The sequence below is a fragment of the Gastrolobium bilobum genome, unplaced genomic scaffold, assembly GCF_033153095.1.
Source record: "Gastrolobium bilobum isolate Gb01-03AN ecotype WA unplaced genomic scaffold, APGP_CSIRO_Gbil_v1 utg937, whole genome shotgun sequence".
Lineage (NCBI taxonomy): Eukaryota > Viridiplantae > Streptophyta > Magnoliopsida > Fabales > Fabaceae > Gastrolobium > Gastrolobium bilobum.
Window position 1 is genome coordinate 435,939 of NW_026899318.1, and position 22,183 is coordinate 458,121.

The 22,183-nt window shown below is 32.9% G+C and overlaps 1 protein-coding gene, 1 long non-coding RNA gene and 1 pseudogene across 3 annotated transcripts; 2 read left to right on the plus strand and 1 right to left on the minus strand.

Moving 5' to 3' along the window:
- Positions 1 to 685: 685 nt before the first annotated feature.
- LOC133289547 (O-fucosyltransferase 19-like) lies at positions 686 to 3,800 on the minus strand (annotated as a pseudogene).
- A 593-nt stretch (positions 3,801 to 4,393) lies between these two features.
- On the plus strand, positions 4,394 to 9,769 carry LOC133289604 (uncharacterized). 2 transcript variants are annotated; one of them, XR_009748505.1, is made up of 10 exons: positions 4,394 to 4,724; positions 4,994 to 5,071; positions 5,191 to 5,292; positions 5,372 to 5,421; positions 5,603 to 5,702; positions 5,813 to 5,887; positions 6,065 to 6,127; positions 6,887 to 6,957; positions 7,428 to 7,490; positions 9,286 to 9,769. It is a non-coding gene; the product is annotated as an uncharacterized LOC133289604 (long non-coding RNA). The 2 variants fall into 2 exon arrangements; XR_009748506.1 differs by having other exon boundaries at positions 5,222 to 5,292.
- A 2,175-nt stretch (positions 9,770 to 11,944) lies between these two features.
- LOC133289574 (large ribosomal subunit protein eL33w-like) lies at positions 11,945 to 14,892 on the plus strand. The gene is made up of 5 exons (XM_061487552.1): positions 11,945 to 12,068; positions 12,442 to 12,477; positions 12,696 to 12,924; positions 13,011 to 13,053; positions 14,685 to 14,892. Exons 1-4 carry the CDS (start codon positions 12,037 to 12,039, stop codon positions 13,050 to 13,052), a joined length of 339 nt encoding a protein of 112 aa, XP_061343536.1. The 5' UTR covers positions 11,945 to 12,036; the 3' UTR covers position 13,053; positions 14,685 to 14,892.
- Positions 14,893 to 22,183: the final 7,291 nt, after the last annotated feature.

The window sequence follows — 22,183 nt, forward strand, 5'->3', positions numbered from 1 at the left end:
TATTGCACTGATAAACTTGAAGAACAAGAAATTATTTTTATGTTGACCAACCTGCATTGAAGTGAAGGTAATTGTATTCAACGAGTTTCGAGCAGATAAAAGAAAAAAAAGAATGAACAATTGAAGTAAAAAAATATATATAGAGTATTCTTTGTTAGGATAGTTTATATTTTTGTTTAGAACTTTTTATAAATTACATTATATAAACATAATTTTTCTCCAGTTTCTTTTGTTTATTTATTTTAATGAAAGAAAGATATAAGTACACTAATTATTGTATCTTTTCTAGAGAGTAAGACCTACATTCATCTTTAGCCTCAGAATTGAGATTGTGCACAAAAATGCAATACGTTTTTTCTGAATCACCAAACAAAATCAGCTGACTTACAAGATTTAATTAATTTCGTGTTTATTTCTAAAGCCGACATTCCTCTACAAGGCTAATGTAACATTCAAAGTACACTTAAAAATTACATTACAAAACAGAATATGACTAATGATACTATAGTTAATGTCAGAACTACCAACTAGCCTGTTCTATCTACTCTAATATACAAATCGAAATAGTTGAGCAACTGGCTTCTGCAGCTCAAAGAACCAAATCGCTCATCATATATATATTTACACACATCCGAAGCTGATGTATTTCATCTAATGGCTCAAAACCTATAGGTTAAGTCTTGAGTCATAACTTATTTCCATCATCATTGTGCATGTCTTGTGACTTCTCACAAATGCAACCTGGGAAAGGGTTTGCATAAAAGTTCTCTTCCCCTTTGGGGTGGCGTTGAATTTTTCTAGGATGAGGAGCTCCAATATTGTTTGCATGTATGCTCTTAACCCTGGATGAGAAATCGTCCCAAGAAATCAAACCATTGTCCAACTGATCAATCAGCCTCACGAACCTTTTCCTGCAGAACATTAAGGTCCATTAGAAAGAAACGAATTGGATTAATGTTAATTATATGCTAGTTGTCTACTAACATATATAGATCCTGAAATGTTGTTTAATAGAATCAATACTTGTCCGGGCTAATGGTTTTACGAAACCCTTCAAATGTTCGATGACCCCGTGCTACTTTGGCCATATTCCCATCATAGCTGTAAACAAAAACATCACTTTCTAATGTTATGATGTAATCCAAAGCAGCAAGTTGATTGTCATGGCCCTCAAAGGGTTGAAGTTCTTCTTTTGTGGCTAAAGTGGAGTGTGAGAGCACATTAGGATACTTGGTTTGGAGGGGTTTCATTCCATCTAAGCCATAAATCTTGCCAGCAGCTACATAAATTTTTGTGTCAAGAGGATAGCCAAGTGCTTCAAGGAAAACAGCAACCTCTCTTGGAGTCATGGGGCAGTTCCCCCTTAGTCGCTTTGATTTGCTATCAATCTCTTTCTCCTTCCAGTGTTTCACTTGATATCTCATCTTTTTAAGCTCTTGGGCTTCTGCATTTGTCAGGTTGTGGCTGCAGCCAGTGAAAGCAAGCATGTCCTTTTCATATCTGCAATATGGTCATTTGCTTGTGAGAGAAAGGTCAAAATTCATAATAACATGTGTTAGGAATCCAAGTGAGAGTAATAAAGCCTCACATTGGTTAGAAATGTCCCAAGTAAAAACTACACTCATAAACTCAATCTCTTAAAGTTTTAGGTTGAGATAACATCAAGATAGGATACAATATGTAATTATATTTTAATTAACTAGGTAAACCATATCACATAAATTACCTTAAATGGAGAGCTATGTAAGGGGTGTTGTTGTTTCTAAGTCTATTTACCAACTTCATTCCAAGCTCTTCCACTGGGACTGCAAATCTAAGACCCTCATACATGGCACGGCAACGTACTCTCTGAATTGAAGTAGCTAGACCATTATTGACTAGGCGAGAATCAGTTTTGATAAATTTGATCACTTTGTGTTTCCTCAATAATTGCAACATCTCCCCACTGTAATAACTGGCCTACATGTTTCAAAGCCATCACAAAATATTTAGATTCAAAACTAAAATAGCTACTTTGTGAGTGTGGTAGAACTTTCTATGTAGATAATGTGTAGTATTATTGCCTTGGACCAAGAAACCGGAGCCTTCAAAGCTGGCTTAATTGCTGCGAATTGGGGTGGTAGAGACTCCACTATTTGAACGTCATCATTTAAAACTTCAACGAAGTTCTTCCAGTTAAAAATTTGTTTAAAATCACTGAGACAAATAAAATTTAGAACAGTACAAAATCAGGGAGAGGCAAATTTCTTTGACTGGAAATTCAAGTAGATTAGAATCCATACCTGGGATCTGTCCAAAAGGAACCATGATCTAGTGTAGGTAAAACCAGAGTAGCTTGCATAATTTTCGCAATAGCAACCATGTCACTTATCTGCAATTTGATGGAAAATATGTTTATATCTCACAAGATTGAAGTAAACAAGACATTTGAAAAATAAATAAAATAGAGTAAAATTGTGAATGAAATTTGATTGCGTACTCCGATTTTCATTTGATTTAATCCTCCATTGGCGTGAACCAAAATGTAGCCATTTGTGGTGTTTCCTTTCCCTGTAGAATAGAAATCTTTCCTAGTTACAAAGATTGCAGAGTGAGAATCACTTATACTGAATTTTACTCAAATCTTGAACAAGAAAGAGCTTTGGACGAACATGTATCATCACTCTTCGCTCGACTCATGCATTTGTAGTACTTGTCATTGTTGGGATGCTTCCATATTTCGAGAGTCTAACTAACAGATATCAGACGAAAACTAGCATCACAATCTTAATGAAACAACAAATGATATTAATATTGATTACATTGTGAACAACAAAATATGAAGCGGACACACCAAAGGACTAAACCACCTCCAACTTTTTATTGGTAATAATAACACTATATATTAGTCCAATTCCGGAACAATTAGATATTTTTATTTCAGTATGATAATCTTACATAACAAGGTCGGTTGATAGAGCAAACAAACTTATTTTCTGTCACAAATTTCAACCCATTTTTTGGAAGGCAACAAAAGGTGAAAATACAATTTTGATATTTTTTTTATGTTGAGAAAAGAAGAGAAAAAGAAATGAATGGAAAAAGAAGGAAAAAATATCATATAAGATATAATAGGAGGTTAATTAATGATTTTTCTTCGGATGAAAGTTTATTTAAGAACTTTTCTTCTATCTGCTGCTCGTCGGTCCGAACAAAATCTTAACATTTATTAATCGTAAGTAACCATGTTAAATAAAATATATACATTTCACTTGTGCTAGATTTATGGTAAGCACAAGATTAGTAGAATAAATTAAAGTTGCATAATTTTCAAGGGAAAAAAAATGTAACTCATGTTAGTTGGCCCAGGTAGTAGAAGTCCTTTGCAAGTGGATGTAAGAAAGATCATATCTCATATTTACCTTTCTCCCTTTCCTAGTTGTATATAATTACGTGTTTTCGGATGAATCATAAAGTTTATGAAAAATATAGTAAGGTATAGTAATGATATAAAATATCTAGCAGAACAAACATTTATATACCGGCAACTTGTTTGGTGAAGGTACCTCTTCCACCACGTTTGAATGTATTTCAGGATTCAAGGACAACTGATCAGAAAACATATTAAACAACACAAGCTTGGTAAGGACACACATAAAAACCAAAACCATTAAGCCCCAGAACATAAAACGTCCTCGCTTGAGCCTGAACAGCTTCTGCCAATGTCTTATTTTACGTCGCACAGGGGACACAAGTCTCATGCAAAATGACATTGATCCATAACGTTCTTCTGTTCCATCTAAAAGGCCCTTCCTTGCCATGAAAACGGTGCACGGGATAAAGGGCCACCCTTGGAAGAGAGATAATGAACAAAGGGAGAGTGAGAGAGACAATGAGAAACAACATGCATGCATGCATATAGGTTGAGGGTTGGAGTTGTGGGAGGGACTTTGCTTTCTTCTTTTGTCTTTGGTGAGGCTTTTGTATAGTTAATTAAATGGTTAGTCTCTATGTCATGAGAGCGGAATATGAGGCGATACACTCTCTCTGTTTCAGATGTTTTTAGTTTGTATGCCTTCAGAGTGTGACAACAATAGCCTCTATTTTTGTTAACAACAACCTGTATCCTTGCATAAAAAGTTGGATTCTAAAATTTAACAGAAATGTTTTTATTGAAAAATATAATCGCGGAGAATAATTTTCGCCACATTCATACAGTTTTATTCTGATAAGATAACATGTGTTCATTTTGCTATAACACTACAAAAAAAAAAGCTAGTTAGCGACATTAATATAACTACATTTCTACCCAATAATAGAATGTCGCAAAACAACGAGTGTTATTTTCATCCGGTTTCACCTAATCCCTGAGTTATTTTTGTTCTTTCTTATTCTCATCCCCCTAAACCTAATCCCTCGTTCCCCCCCTTTCTTATTTTATTTTTTCCAATCCATTACAATTCATTGTCCACCTCTGATCCCAATGGGCGGTGAGCAATGATGACAGCGGCGAGAGGGGGTCATGGCTCCATCGCCGGTATGTGCCGTTACCGTCTCGGCCGTGGTGGAAACAGGTCCGGTGGAGTCGAAGGTAGATCCAGCGCCGGAATTAACATGTTGCTTCAACGGCTTCGTCACCGTTCTCCACGTTTTTGGCAAGCTCTACCATTGATTCGATCTCTCGATCGTGATTCTGATGATACCTCCATTTCGGATTTGGCGCGTGATATTCGGCTCCCCACTCGGTAAATCGAAACCTGCGTTTTTAATTTAAGCTTATTTTCTTTGTAAATTTTCATAGGCCAAGATTAGGCTTCTAGTTTTTTTAGCTCTGAAATGATTGGATCTTTTTGCTTTTGAGGGAAGTCACTTTTGGCCTTTATGTGAAAGTAAATCTCTGGCATTCATTCATTTATTTTTATTCCTTCAGTGACACAAAATGAACCTTGATATCTATAATACGGGGGGGAAATATCAAAAGCTGCTGAAACTTGAATATTTATCAATGCTACAGGGGCTTAAAAACTTCACCAAAAATGCTAGGGAACTCGTTACTAGCCTTCAGAAGATTGACAGTGACAACTATCCAGAGGTATTTATTTTTATTTTATTTTTTCTATTTTGGTTAGAATTATGGGGAAAATGTTTTTTAATGTGAATAAATATCATGGATTACTAAGTAATATCATGAAATTGGTTGGTTCACTGCAGACCTTGAATCGCATGTTCATCATCAATGCAGGTTCTGGATTTAGAATACTGTGGAACACCATAAAATCCTTCCTTGATCCTAAGACCACAGCAAAAATCCATGTGAGCATATAGACCTTACCCTAAATCTGTTTGTTTTCTCAGGAAAACAGAATTGTCACTGAAATTTATAATTTATCAGGTTCTTGGCAACAAGTATGACACTAAATTGCTTGAGATAATTAATGCAAGGTGAGTTCCTGACTAGATTGAATATAGCAGTATCTGGTTTTTCTTATTTCATGAGTACTTTCGATCCATTTTTTTTTTCACTCCTCAGTTTTCTTTCTTCTCTATCTAAAGTCTTCCTGTTACATTGACTAAATTAAGGATATTGAGAAGCTTCACACATTCATTGGTTTTGCTTTGTCAGTGAGTTGCCTGACTTTTTAGGAGGTACTTGTACATGTGCTGATCAAGGAGGATGTATGCGCTCTGATAAGGGCCCATGGAATGATATTGAAATAATGAAGGTGGGCCTGCAATCCTTTTTTCAGTTTTCACTTGCTTATCTATTTATGATTTAGCTGATAATTTATGTCCCTTGTATGGATTCCTAAACATACGTATTATGGAATTGCAGATGGTTCAGAATGGTGATCACAAAAGTTCAAGAAAATGTGAGTTTCACGTTGAGGAAGAGAAAGTAGTTTCATAGGTGAGATAGCTCATTCTACGCTCTTTGTTAATCTTTGATAATGCATAGGGATTCCATTTAATTGTGTCTCAGCAAATGCTATTTCCTATAGTTGTTCAAAATCATTTTGATTTTATAGCAACTCCTAGTGCTTTCTGTCATTTATGAACATTTGAACTAATTAATGAGCATGTTTAGGGACACGAGACTTCCAAGGTGGAGGAAAATCTCACCTCACATGTTTCTCCAGTTTGTGAAGAGGTATGTTAATATCCATTCTTAACCTTGTTAGGAATAGGAGGAAGCTTTCAGGACATAATGAAGGATGTGAAAATCTTAGTAGTTTAATTATGTATTTATATATGTCAAGATTAAAGTCATAATTAAAAAAAAAATAGGCAATTGAACATGGCTCAGCAGATAATAAGACAAAATGTACAATCTTTATTTGGTTCACACTTCACAACCTTTAAGGTAGCATACAATAGTCTAGAGATAGTATCTTAGTGACACAAAATTTTGGAGGAGGGAATAGTGATCCTCATTTTGTTGCTTTGGGAGGTAAGCCTTATTGGTCTCTCCCCACCACTTGCACTGTCTCATAAAACTAAATGACTTTCTTTGTGATATGCTAAGTAAGAAGCAATAACTGGTGTATCCCAAAAAAGAAGAAGAAGCAATAACTGGAAACATGTTTACTTGAAGGTTATCTTGGGTTATATAACCCCTGAACCTACCAGAAAATTAGGTTGAGTATAACAAGTCATATTGTTGCTGGAGGTATACTCCAGTGCTGTGCATAATACTTTAAAGCCATTAATCGAGCTTCCAAAATCCCTTAGGAAATACGGTCAAAGTTGCCACAGATATTCTAAAGCATGTTTTGTTTATTTACTCTTTGCCCTTGCTTTTTTAAACCTCTGTGCTTCCATTCAATATACATAATTTTGCATTTAGTTTCATTAGATGAAACTTTATCTTTGCTATTGATTTTGATAATTTTTGTTTTGATATTCCCAGGATCTGTTATGGACAAATTTACTATTGCTTTGAGAGAAATCAGTACATACAAGGAACTTCTTCGATCACAAGTAATGATTTATCTGATGTTGACATTGTCTTTCTTGTTTTTCGGCAGTACATACAAGGGTAGATTTTATATTTTACTGGCTGCTTGTTCTAGTAGAGGGATGCCCTTTTTGTATACTTTCAACTATCTTGTTTCTAAACACAACCTGTTGGTTGTACCTATTCCTCATTGAATAATAATAAATTTATGATATTCAGGTGCATATTCAAATCATAATACTTGCTACATAGCCTCTTTTCCTTGCCCTGGTCCTAGCCTAGGTTTATTCATAGCTTAAAAGAAATATTGACCTATGATAGTAAGATAAAAGAACTTGAATATTGGTGAAACTTGTGGCTTTGCAATCTTTTAACTTAAAACTTGAGCTAATTTGTCACTTGATGATGGCTGGGATTTTTTTCCCCTAGTAAATTAGAGGCAATTGTTCTAATTGATATTGTTATGCTGACTATAATTAATATGGCTTCTTAGGTAGAGTACGTGCTCAATGACCGGTTCCTACACATTATCAATGTGGACATCCATGAAGTCAAGGTATCTTGTGAGCATTAGATATTGTTTTAATGTTTATACATAATAGTGTTAGGAATTTTTTTAGATTACATATAATAAAAGGCACAACTAATTTTTGAACTGTGTCCAAATAAGGAGGCCCCAAGCTCGAGTTAGCATTAAAAAAAAATTTGTGCGTTAGATGAAAGATTCTGATTGGATGATTCCATTCTATATCAACCACTTCCACTTTTTTGGTTTATTTAATGGAGCCCAATAGTATCTATAGATCCATTTGCCCAACCCCATTTAGTGGGATAAAGCTGGGTTGTCCATTGTTATTGTTTCAGATAACCAATCTAGCTGAAACTGATATGATTATTTGGAATTCATTATCCTTTTTAGTTGACTTTTTTTTGGGTGCATGGTTGACTCTATTTACCCCAAATTATGGATGGTAGAGCTGGATTTTTTATTTTTTTTGGCTGTAATTTTCTTGTGATATTTTTACAGAGAGCGAAGATTTAAATACACAAGCATATTTTGGTTGCATTGTTTGAGTTGTCTTAGGTGTTGAAGTTCCTGCCATTTTCCTGAGGTCTTTGCTGCACAATTAATTGGAGCTTTTCTATTGTTGAATTTGTTTGAATGATTAGTACAGGAGTTGAGTTATGCAATGATCTCACTGCTACTTAAGTTTAGATTAAGTATTGTCTTTTTCATTGATTTTGACCTGTGTTGTTGATTGACTTTTTGAGTGTTGATATGGCTTTCATCCTGTCGACCTTTGGTAATCCCATCTGCCTTGCTCTTGGGATCTTCCCAGTTTTTTCTCAATGCTCACAGGGTTAGTGCTTAAGATGTATTTGTAGTTGCTTAAAGTTTTTGAGTACTTGGTTTGTGTCGTGTGAGAAGATATATTGTCCCTTTGATCATAGCGTGCAGGAACAGGGTAGATTGTTACACATGATTTTATCTTTGCCCCACTGTGTTTCTTATCCTGAACCTTACAAAGTCTTGTCAAAATCCGTCTTTTTATGTTTACCTCCAATAACTTTATGCTTCTGAGTGCTTTTTTAGTTTCCTTATGTGAGTTGCTTTTGTTCTTCAGATTTTGACCGTGATGACTGATGATTGAATTAGGGAGCTTCTAATCTTGAGAAAAGATGATTTCAGTAATTAGGGATATTGGAAAAGGGCAATTCTACATGACTGTTTATGGTCAATTTTGATAATCTAAATTTTTTAATGAGCTTGTGCTTCATTATGCAATGCGGTGTGTTAGAGTTTGGCTTGTCTAAATTGTAAGCCCGCAAAGTTGTTGTATATAGCTTTGATAAAAAGCTAATGTTCCATCCATTATCAAGTCATGGATGGGGTGATAATTCGGTCGGGAGAAGGCATGTTTGAACTTCTAAAGAGCACTCGCATAGTGGCATTCCCTTACTCTGTTTAAAATTTTGAACTGCTTCTGCTTGTGTCTATGTTCTCCTTATAGGTGCAATGGTGTATGAAAATAACTATAAAATGTTTCCCATTTTCTTGAGAAATCCAATAACTTGGCCTTTGCACCTTTTGATGTTGTTAAGCATATCTGTGTCTTTTGTTTTAGAGTACATTGAAATTAAAATCCACCATGACTGACTTGTATTTTGCTGTCATCCTTTTAATTCATTGATTCAATTTTCTTCTGGCTTGTAAGCACTTAAATATTTCATTATTCAATCTAATGAGGGACTTCACAAATTTAGATCATCATTAGATCCTAGTTTTTTTTCTTTAAGGTTTAAAGATCATTGTTGTACCTTGGAAATCTGATAGATGTTGTTATTTGCAGTCTTCAGTGCTTCATTTGCAACCAAAGTCAACTGTGGGAACTTCAGCATATATTGCTCTAGAAGTATTGCTGAGACAAGAGTATGATGGCAAGGTAGATTATTTTGGTTACATGGTATTGTTGAAAGAAGAAAAAATTGTTAACTACATATGGTAGATACTATGATGAGAAGAGTATGTCTTTTGGGACCGAAAACATTTGAATTTGTGATCTGCTCTCTTCATCTCTGGATTCGCAAAACACTTTGGAAGATGGGTCATGCTATAGTCAATTGAAGTTACAGTATGTGCTAACTTAACTTCATGGCCTTGTGAGCTATGATCTTTTTCTTTTGACCTTGCTGTCTGTTTTGATCTTCAATCATCAATGACGTGTGAAAATCAGCAGCTAACTATATCTATATTTGTGAGCTATATTTAATATTATTTTTTTATTGATGTAATTTAACAGAAATGTTTTTATTGAAAAATATAATCGCGGAGAATAATTTTCGCCACATTCATACAGTTTTATTCTGATAACATGTGTTCATTTTGCTATAATATAATGCGAATGTTCAAAAGGTTTATTTTTATGTTTAAATTAATCTTAGTGATTCATTGGCTCTACTTAGTGTTGTTAACGGGCCGAGCCGAGTCGAGCTTTTTAGCTGTTATAAATATAATAATCGGCCTGTAACTTGACGTATTTACAAAAAAATAAAATCCTAGTTTAGCTGACGTGTTAGCCTCTTTAAAAAAATAAGACAACAAAAGTTTATCTAAACATAATATACTAATAATTCCATAAATATTTATAAATTCAATGTATATCCAAACATCGTAATATAAAACAAAATCATTTAAAAAGTCTGTTTAACAAATAAAATGAGATAAAATAAATTGAAGAGAGAGGATTATTACAAGTAATATAAAAATATAAAATAAAAATACAATAATATACTAGGCCAGCCCGAGAGACTCCAAGGCCGAGCTTTTAAATTGGAGCTTGAGACTTTTTTTGTTAAACGAGCTTTTATAGAAGTCTAAGTCTGATTCCAAAACCAAGTTTAGATATGTAAGCTCCAGCCTTCACGAGCTGAGTCAAAGGCCCCTGCTTCATTTACCACCCCTAGCTCCACTATAGTCAATATGGAACTTTCTGGTTAGGGGTGGTAAACGAGCCAGGGGCCTTTGGCTCGGCTCGTAAAGGCCTGAGCTCGTTTAATAAAAGCTCGTGTTGGAACCAGGCTTGGACTTGTATAAAAGCTCGTTTAATAAAAAAGCCCCAAGCTCTAATTCAGAAGCTCGGCCTTAAAGTCTCTCAGGCTAGCCTAGTATATAAATATTTATTTATACTTTTTATACTACTTGTAATAACTCTCTCTCATCAATTTATTTCACCCTATTTTATTGGTTTAACAGACTTTTTGAATGATTTTGTTCTATATTATGCTATTTGGATATATATTGAATTTATGTATATTTATGGAATTACTAGTGTTGTTCTACATTATCCTTCATCCTCCTTCACACAAACAAACCCACAAAAACTCAGTCGTTCCATTGTGCACTGCTCGTTTGTGTCAATTTATTTTTTATTTTATTTATTTTATTTTTATTTTTGTTAGCACTTTTTTTATAATGGGCTAAGATAATATAACCTGTTATCTACCTTCTCTCACTTTGATTTTTTTTATTTATTGTAGACTTTGTAAATTATTGCTGCAAATTGGAAGCTAAGGTTTCTATCTGGAAATTGATTTTTTGTGAAATTCTGTTCTCTTATTTTTATTCTTTAACATGCTAACAGGCTAAGACAGGCTTCACACAAGCTTTTATTTTATGCAAATAAACCAAGCCACAGGCCAATATTATATTCATAACAGGTAACAGGCTAAGGCCAGTCGGACACGTTTAAATACAGGCTTGACCCGTTAAGATCAAACCTCGGCTCGGCTCGACCCGTTAACACCCCTAAATTCTAGTAAGTAAGTTACGCAACAAATTTTGTTTTTTAATCTAAATTTTTTTAATATTATTTTTCATTTGAAAATGGAAGTATTAAAAAAGATATAATTTTCCATGCAATAGGAGATAACTTTCTCATGTATGTTGTGAGACATCGAGATTCACATTATTTTTTGTTAACAAATGGTGAGATACCTCATGTGATGTGAGAAAAAAGAGAAGCCCATAAAAAAGATAATAATTTTTTTATGAAGCAGAAATTCTTCTTTTGACACCTAAAATAGTTGTGGGACCCACATATTTCATGAACTACGATTCAGATCGAGTCTTACCGAAATCGGATTTCCTTTTCGTGCCATATGCGCTTAGACTTTATTTACTTTTTCCCCTTTTTTCTTCCCGGTTTAATATTTGTTCTCGAAAGTCTTCGTTTCCGTGTAGAAGCAAACTCTCCAAATTGTTGACCAACCTTTCCTTCAATGAATGGGGATTGATCAATTACATATTAGCTAATAGCTATTTTTTTTTTTTTTTGGATCAAAGCTAATAGCTATTTAGTTTATTGGAAGTAGCAAAAATAATAATAATAATAATTTAAATGTTGGGTTTTATATTTTAACCAAAGCAAAGCCCAATTGAATGGGCCTTTACAGAGGCAGTCCAGTTCATAAGAAAAACCCTAAAATGGTGATTACGATTATAAAAACCCTGGAAATTGTGTTGCTTGTTCTTCCGCCGAGCGTAGAACCAGAAGGAGGAGGAGGCGGCATTTCGTGCATCTTCATTCATCCACCATACCAAAATGGTTAAAGGACGACAAGGAGAGCGTGTCAGGTTTCTGATCTAACTCTTCCCTACCTTTTTTATTTTCTTTCTGCACCAAACATTATGGTTTGAGTTTTGTTTCGTTTCTCATGCAATTCTTTTTAGCTTCTGTTGTGTTCAAGCATTCAGTTTTAATATGTAACGTCTGAGGAGATACATGTTTAGTTTTTGTTTTTTAGGAATCGCTTCTTAGTCTTCGATCTGTGGTTAGAGTCTTGCAATTATATAATTGCTTTGGATAAATTTTAGAGGTTTTTACTCAAATATGGCAGATTATGCCTAATCACATTCATGATGTAGTAGATGAATACCAGTTTTAGGGCATCTGTTTGCTTTGGCTAATGCTTTTGCTAACGTTGTCATTCTTCTTCTTGTGTATCAGGCTTTACGTCAGAGGTTCAATTCTTGGATACAAGAGGTGTTTATTTTTTTCATTCTCTTTTGGATTTATTTTACAGTTGTCCTTTTTTTCCCCCAATTTCGTGTTATGTGTTAACTTTAAAGTTTTCCAAAAGTATCTCTAAACAACAGATTTGGGTTTACGATTTTCTCTTGATTTCTGTCAATGGCATATAATGATATAGATTCAGGTTGTTTGATTTGATTTCTGCTGAGGATATTGGTGGTGTTGTTTAGGTCCAAGTCAAATCAATACCCAAATACATCTCTTATCCAGATTGAGGGAGTAAACTCCAAGGAAGAGGTTGCCTGGTACTGTGGGAAGCGCATGGCATACATTTACAAAGCCAAGGTGAAGAATGATGGAAGCCACTATCGCTGCATTTGGGGTAAAGTTACCAGGCCTCATGGTAACAGTGGTATAGTGCGTGCTAAGTTCAAGTCTAACCTGCCTCCAAGATCAATGGTAATTTCTAGGCCATAGAAATGATTAATTTTTTTGGCTAACTTTTATATGGTTTATGAGTGTTTTGAGTGTTGATCCATCTGCAGGGAGCAAGGGTTAGAGTTTTTATGTATCCAAGCAATATGTGAGGTAATTTTACCATTTTATTGATACTTGTTGACTTTTTATTTTATCAGTTGTTGTCTTAATGTGGTTGCCCTATGCTTCTTGATTCTCAATCATAGTGATACAAAACGATTCACTCACATGCTATCCAGAAAAGACTGGGTTTTCATATCCTAATCTGCACAATCTAATCACTGAAGACGTTGTATTGTTTTATTTCTATTAGATTGATAGATCCTATATGTTCCTGATTTGGTTTCAGCTGAGAGAATACCTTGCCCATGCTTCATATATGATAATTGATCATAGGTCAATCCAACTTGCTTTCTAAAAATAATATGCTTCAGATTATGTAGTTGCATCATCTATTTGGAAATAGTAATATAATATTAATGTAAGTAAAATTCATGTGCAAAAAACTTTAGGAGATATTAAATTCCTCAATTCGTTGTTATTAAATGTCTCAATTCATTGTTATTAAATTCCTCAGTTCTCTCATTTGGTTACAACAGTGATACCATCTTTCCCAATTCCATCGTATTGTCTTAGTGTTCTATCTGTCCTTCGCCTTGTTCAAAAATTAAAATTGATCCTTTGATCTCTTTCTTTAAGAAAATCGCACACAGTTCTTCTTGGGAACCTATTTTACAAAACAATTCTCAGGATTTTATCTGTGCGGATAGCAATTGAAAAACCTTTCTGCTTGAGCCTTCTCCTTTATCCATGGAGATATGCTCCAATGTAATTGACTTACAGTTTCATCCATTTTCTCTAAGACTGATTAATTTATTATTATTGTTATTAAATGCCTCACTTCTCTCATTTGGTTATAACAGTGATACCATCTTCCCCAATTCCATCGTATTGTCTTAGTGTTCTAGCTGTCCTTCGCCTTGTTCAAAAATTAAAATTGATCCTTTGATCTCTTTCTTTAAGAAAATCGCACTCAGTTCTTCTTGGGAACCTATTTTACAAAACAATTCTCAGGATTTTATCTGTGCGGATAGCAATTGAAAAACCTTTCTGCTTGAGCCTTCTCCTTTATCCATGGAGATATGCTCCAATGTAATGGCTTACAGTTTCTTCCATTTTCTCTAAGACTGTTTAATTTATTATTATATTGTTATTTTGTTGCTTTTGCACATAAGACATTATATAGGGCATGGTTGGTGGTAGTTTTCACACATCCCTTTCAACCCAATGTTTGTCTTCAATGTAGTTTGCTTATTGATTCTTACTATAGTATATGTTTGTACTTTGAATTGAGTTTCTAGGCAATCAATCATGAATTCCTGGTGAATTTATAAGCCCGTCATTCTCTCCATTTATAGCTGATTGAAGCCTCTGTTCTACATTTTTTTATGTACTCAGTCGCCCTATATATTGTTTGTTAATGTTCTGTTCAATCGAGTGAGCTCCACGATACTCTTAACACTTCTGATACAATGTCTTGTTTATTATACACTTCTGATACAATGTCTAGTTTATTATAATAATCAACTAATTGAATTTTTTTTAGAATTTACTAATTTTGTTAACTTCCCAATTAGAGTACTTGAGAATAACTAATGTATAATCATAATGCCCGTATCTACATGATCTAATTGGCCTTGAAACTACATGCTTATTTTTTGGCATTTCGGTTTTCTTTGCAGATTTACAGGTCTTGTTGGTGCCTATAGAGTTTATCTGTGACTAGAAGGCTGTTGCATTATGCGAGTTAAATTTTGATGTCCTTTTTGAGCAGAATAGTTTCCTTGTTTAGGATGGTGAATGAACTTCCATGTTTTTCTTCATTCTCACTGCTATGTTTTTTCTTAATGAGGATTATAACTTAATTTCGTAAATGGATTTCTTCCCCCATTAATCTTTTCACGTTAGGTTCAGTTTGGTGTCCTCTAAGAATTCGAAGTGGAAATTCAAGCATGAGGTTCATATGGATTAAGGGAGTACATTATTTACGGGAAAAATAATTACTAGAATAATACTATATGGGAAAAGATAAAGGGAGTAAACATCGATCTCCCCATATTCATGTTTTTAAAAAATGCTATTTTTTAAGCATTTAATCTGAATTTTCATCTATGAACTTTGAACTCTGTCTCTACTGCTCTGCCATCTGTTTAAGCTTCGCCCTTAAACCTTGTGAATTCATGCCAATGGATTCAGTATTGGAGTTGCCATCAAGCTCTATTTCATGCTTTGTTCTCGTTGTACCTGGGTGTTGGTATCATCTTTGTTGCTCGCGGTGTTTCTGACTACTTTCGGCGTATCACCCTGTCATGCGACAACGTCGTCTCTGAACCTGGGGGAGACAATGGTTGACAAATCGAAATTTTCGTTCAAGTGAAGTAAAATTTATACCAAAAATGAAGAGGAAATATTATTACAATAAATTTTAATCATTTCTTTTCTCTTTACACCAAGCCCAATTTAAGTTTAGAAATTTTGCTCCCTTAAAAATTCACTTCCTCTAACATTGGAGCAAACGTTGCCTTAAGGGTGTTGGCTGGGTTAATTTTACTCGTTTTCTATTTTACTATGTTCTTCGTGCCACTCTCATGCCATAATATTCGTTAAGAAATATATGATTGCGTGTTTACAGTTTTATGAGGTATTGAATACTGGTTTCACAATTGGTAACGCATTTTGTTTAATCTGTTGGAAGTATATGTAAACATGGGATAAGATATCGTGACAACCAAATAATATTATTATCAATGTTACTACCACATCTTAACCGTTGATTTTCGTCAATCAACGGTTATCATTTATTACGAATTAATAATTAATTAATGAGTTTGATTTGAAAAATAATCACCGTTGATTGGCGGAAATCAACGGTTAAGATGTGGTAGTAACATTGGTAATAACATTATTTAGTTGTTACAATATCTTATCTCTATAAACATTGTCCATTGTAATTAAAGGTCATCGATGATCAAAATTGGACACGAGTTCAAAATGCAGTTCTTGACACAGTCTTAGCAGTGCAGCATTATAAATTGTAGCTCTTAACGCAATGTCGACTGAGTAATTACTCGGACTAATCTGGAGGATTGTGGCATTGGGGCCACGATATTTTGTGTTCTATGACAAAGACGCGACTGTATTTGGGTGAATCTTTGGTGCAAAGCCACGCAAACACCAAAGCCCAAAATAAATGAGAAGTTTTTTTACTGCTTCGAAATCATCTATTATCCTCTAGCATTGTTAAAGGAGTACTGAAAAATAAAAGAAATAAAATCTAACAATGCAATTGTGAAGGAAGCTGTAAAGCATAAATGATGTCCCTCTTTTCTTCAAGGACAAACTACAATTGGATAATGAGGAATATATTTATCATGTTACACGAGATAATTTATCTATTATAACACATAAAAAACTAAGCGAGATTCATTAAGAAAAAAATAGAGAGAAAAAAATAGATTTCATCCACTTTTTGTATGTTGCATGAGACAAAATGTGTCATGCAACATAAAAAACATATTTATAATATATTATAATAAAAATAATCCTTATGAAATTATATGTAAGTCACGAGTTTCGTGTATTGCTCCTAAAGTTTATTGAAAAGAAAAAATGGAAATGGTCCACATGGAGATTATTATATAATTTGTTTGTAGGAAAAAGTCCAAGAAATAGAACTGTATCTTTGTCTAGTTCTATGAATTCGATGGATGGAATCATCAAAATATGTTAATAACAAAAGGATGGTAAGATGCCTGAATAGTCTATCCTTCATCAGCAAAACAAAAGCAAATAAATAATTGAAAACAATAATTAGTCTCAATTATTTGGACTTATACATTTACAAAACACTATGATTATAAAATCTCTCTATAGTATCCTCGAATCATATCATATCAAATTATTATAAAAAATATAATTATCATAATAACTACTTGATGAAATTTAAATCTTACAATTATTGAATGATTTTTGTGCATGGATGTTTAAATGCATAAAATATGCTCCACCCTCTTCTCCCTCTCGCAAGTTTGACTTTTCCTAAATCATAAATGAACTTTAGATTCCAATGTTTACATTGGAGAAAGCAGAGTGAGAGCGTGAATCCACATTTCTAAACCATGTTTGCTTTGCTTTGATTTTTGTTAAAGAGTGTTTGAGTATATATTTGTGAACCATGTGCGGTTCCGCGACTTCACAGTTAGTTTCTGCGTAAAAGTTGGAGAGCAGAAAGGTGGCTCAATAAGAAAGAATCCATTTTCCAAGTTAACAGCACTCCCAAATATCTAATTATAAGTATGAACTAGGGCTTTTAGATCCATGATTAATTGCCCAATTGAAAACGCACGATACCCTTTATTAGGAGTTGGCAGACCATACCTATTATAGACTTTATGTGAGCAATAAGGAATGGGAAATCTGACTTACCATTCCGACTTTAAGTTGACAAAATTTATGGACTACATGACCAAATCAAATTATACATGCATATTCGCAAGAAATTATGCAACCTTTGCTGACATGTTCTCGATCGATGGATGAATAGAAAACTCATAATTTTTGTTCATTGAAAATTGTTGATTATAACATAGTCCATTTAATTGCACTTCATGTGTAATACATAATAACATTTGGTGTGGTGAATGGGGATGCAACACAGCGTATGCCTTCTGACCTTTCTCCCAGTGCATTATTCAAGACTTCTCCTAACTTTGACTTGGTCTAAATTGTTGGTTTGTGCTATTTATAAGTACACACGTCGCATCACATGTCTTGGTAGAAGGTGTAATATGCACGACTTTAGGCACTTCTGCATTACTCGGTCACCTTCAATTCCACTAGGAAAAAATATTGGACCTAACCTAACAATGCTTTGACTACATATATGCATCGCTTGAAAGGAGGAGTCTGAGTTGTTACATCGATTAGTAGGAGTTTCTTTTTTCCTACTAGAGAAGCGCACCTACTAAAAAAAAAAAAAAAAAACTTGTTTTGGCGTTTTGCGTCAAAATAAATAGAACATACAGAAAATTAAAAAGAGGGTGGGGGATTCTATATATATTTTACTTTGTATATTATCCTAAAGAAATAAGGGAGATGGATCTCCATATTACTATTTTTTTTATTAGACATCTAAATAGGATGAATTATATGCTCTTTTTATTTTCTCTGTTTCCATCATCCACTTTCTTATTTATTAAATGATTTTATTTTTTTTATGTCACATAAGAAAATTTTTATCTCCTACATAGAAAATAAATAATGGGACTCACTTTATTTAAAAAAAAAATAAAAAATAAAACACAAAATCAAAATAAGAATAGGAGATAAAAATTTTCTTATATCAAATAAGAAAAATAAAATCCCTTATTAAAACGTTTGTTATTTCCTTTTCTTCGAGCTCACAAATATTTTTTATTTACCTATTAAGTTTATAAAGAAAAAATAACGAACAGTCGAACACCAAACATGACACTTTTTTATAATATGATATGAAATAAGTTTTTCAAGGGTTTTTTATATGAAAAAATTGTATTTATAAATTTTTGTAAATTATATTATGTCTTATCGGTAAGAGTAAAGTATTACCGGTAAGATATAATATAATTTGAAATTTGTAATTTTTTTATCAATATACACTTTTTTTTTATATGCGGTAACATTGCATTCTCTGTAAGACCCATACTAACACTAAGTTTCTTCAATCCTTACTTCTCTGTGTGTTGGTGGTTTTTTTTGTATCGGTTAATAATTATTATTTTTATTACAATTTAAGAAATATAGTTTTTTTTTCATTGAACGAAGACTTGTATATATAGTTGTATTTATACTCTCCTTAAAAAATTCATTCTACTATTATTAAAAACTAAAAAATTGGTATAATATAATAAATTTAAACGAATATATTATATTTTAAATGAAAATATTTTTACAAAAAGTATTTTTTTTAATTGTAAAATATATAGACTAAAATTATCTTATATAATTTAAAATCAAATATATATATTTTTTTTTTCAAAATTTATATCATGGCGTCTTATATTATCGTAACTTATCATATCGTATTCACAGCCCTTACATAGTAAATTGAGAGTAACATGTACTTGCCGACATACCGGTAAATAAAGAGCAAGGGCACTCATAGATTGATTCGAATATTCATAAGGAAAAGATGACCCCACTTGAATGACGTTTCGTTCGTACCCATTACTTACATAATCTACATTTTCTGATTGGTTTAAGAGCATCTCGTCTCATACATTGACGATGAACCTATCCTGCTAACACGTGGAGTTTGTAGGGATAATCTTTCTTCGAATATAAAATTTAAGGTTTTTGTACATCTGCCTAAAAATAATCTCTATACTCGATCTCTATCTTAATAATTCAATGCCATTGTGAGTATTATTATAACTAAGTCATGTTAATTTTTAGCATCTCCGAATTTTGACAACCTCCCCTTACCTATAATTTTAATCACCGATGCCATTGATACTTGTTTTTGGACTTGCAGTGGATTAATCAATCCCTTTTTCTATTGTTGGAAGAAGCAGAACCATTGGTGTCACGTTCAATTGAGGAGTGTCTCTCTCCAAATCACTCATGCTCATTTTGAGCGTGTCTCTCTCCTGATCGCGTTCCATGTGGGCATGTATCTGGTATGATTCACGCTTCACATGGACGTGTCTCTTTCCATTGGGCGTGTTTGAGTGATATATTTGTGTAAATAATTTTAAAACGATTACATTTTCGTAATTTTTTTATTAAAAAAGCAATAAATTAATTTTTTTTCCTTTTCTTTCTCACATTTAAATTCTCAAATGTATATTATATTACATTTGTCATTTAACTTGGTTATCTAGAAATATTAGAAATACTGAATACATGCTCTCATTTGACACACAGATTTCAAATTTATAAATGATGAGAAAATATACTAAAATAAATAATGAAAAAATTATCGTTATTTTATATTTAGATGGTTGAGATTTTCACATAAAATATATATGTTCTGTCTAGGTGACAATGATGTCCGGCCGACGACTGATATGTTAATATTGGATGAGTGCCTTCTCTCAGGCACCTATACCTTAGAAAATAGCGGATTACTATGCACTACAATAATTATTGCATACGCAAAGGGTGAGGTGTGTGTGCACACTGACAACTAAAAGAGAGAGGATTTAAAATGTGTGTACTTTATTGATTTAAGTCTTTATTTATAAATGAGTTACATCACATGAGTGATTTTCTGAGCCTCTTAAGAATATTGGAAGTCCAATCTTTGACCTATTGATGTTGTATTATGATTAATACAATTATGGAATATTTTCTTAATTTTCCTTTAAGCCCTTCTAAAATATAAGCTTCTATGTCATGTCCATAACTATATCCATTACAAAATAAAATTTCATAAATTTAAAAACAAATCGATACATTTAATCGTATGTTTGGCAGATAAAAACTAGTTATTCATGAGTTTTTTTTTATCCCTATTTTTAGCTCTAAAGTCAAGATGACCCTTTATATTGCGAGACTTCAACAGTTCAGCTTGCTCAATAAGTATGTTATTGAATATTGATATGTCAATTAGAAAAATGAATCGCAAAGCGAGGAATTGATCTCAACTCATGTGATACGATAGCAAACACAGTAAGGAGACCCTAAAGCTTTAGGCGCTCTTTAGGTAACTGTAAATTCCTTACTTAAACTAATACAATAATATATTCAATACCCAATATAAATTGGAAAACATAGAACCATAAGCATTTTTGTAAAAATGAGTTGATATTTTTATCAGATCTTAGATACATAAGTGGTCGTCGTCTCAAAATATCTCTATCTGATAAGTAGAAAAATATTTTCTCCAGATACGCGCCAATAGACGGAGACATATCTGAATATTATTATCTATATATACCTTGATTTCAATATCAAATTTAGAATTACATGTTTTAGAAACTTAAAATCCTTTCCATTCAGACCAACACATTAAAAAATGTTGATTTTACTCTTAAATTTTGGTAGAGCTTATAATTTGTCCAAATGGATAGTTTTTAAGTCTCTAAACTTTTAGGGAGTGTTTGGATAAGAATTTTTTTTTTGAATACTAGGAAAATGTAATTATTAAGAAAATGGTTGGAAAGTGAGTTTAGTACCAAAATGTGTAAAAAATTGTTTGGTTGGAAGAAATTTTACCGGAAAAATTTGATAAATATTATAAAGTCTATGTTTGGCTTGAGTTAAAATATTGATGAAAAAATGAGTTACAATTACTAAAATACCCTTTTTTAAATTTTTTGAATGTAAATTACTTTAAAGTAACAGTGCTAGTTGAATATTTGTGTGAAGCTTGAATATGTGTTGAAATATTTACCCAGCTAAATATAAAATATTACCTCTAAATTGTCTTTCTCAATACTGACTTGACTTCAATTTTAACAAGCAATTATAAAAGACTATGCAAATAGCAAAGATGGAGAAATATTTCAAATCTTTCAAGCAAACATAAACTACATACTTTGCCAAAATTAAATGCATAAAAAAATATTTAAAAAGTTTGAACCAAACACCTCGATATTGAAAAAAGAAAGAAAGTAATTGTAATGAAAGCCAAAACAAAAAAAATGAAGTGATGTCTGGGTCCTACACAAACTTTGTTCGGGCCCCACCAATTTCAAGATTGGTCATTTTGCATGAAACCAGTTTTTCCACAACGAGTAGGAGGTTGCTGCACAAATTGCGCATTCTTTTATAAAAAAACGTAGAAAACAAACAAGGGCGGCGTTTGGACCGGCCCATTCCCATTCCCCCTACCAAGGCGCCGAATGCGATTCCCTTACTAATTATCATTTTCACTTTTCCATACCAATATTTAATTTTCTTTTTCATTTTTAAATAAAAATAAAATAAAAATAAAATTGATTCTCTTACTTTTCTTTTCGTTAATCGTTACACCTACTCCCTCCAACATGTTACCCATCTTATAAATATTATATTTTTCACACACACACATTAAACATAAATAAAATGAATTAATAATTTTATTTATTTAATTTATCCATCACGTCACACATAAAACAAAAATAAAAATAAAAGAAAGTGCAGGGAAACTAAATTGTATTGAATGAGCCCAAGTGAGTTCCTGTTTGTGTACATACATACGCGTTTCGTTTACCTTTCC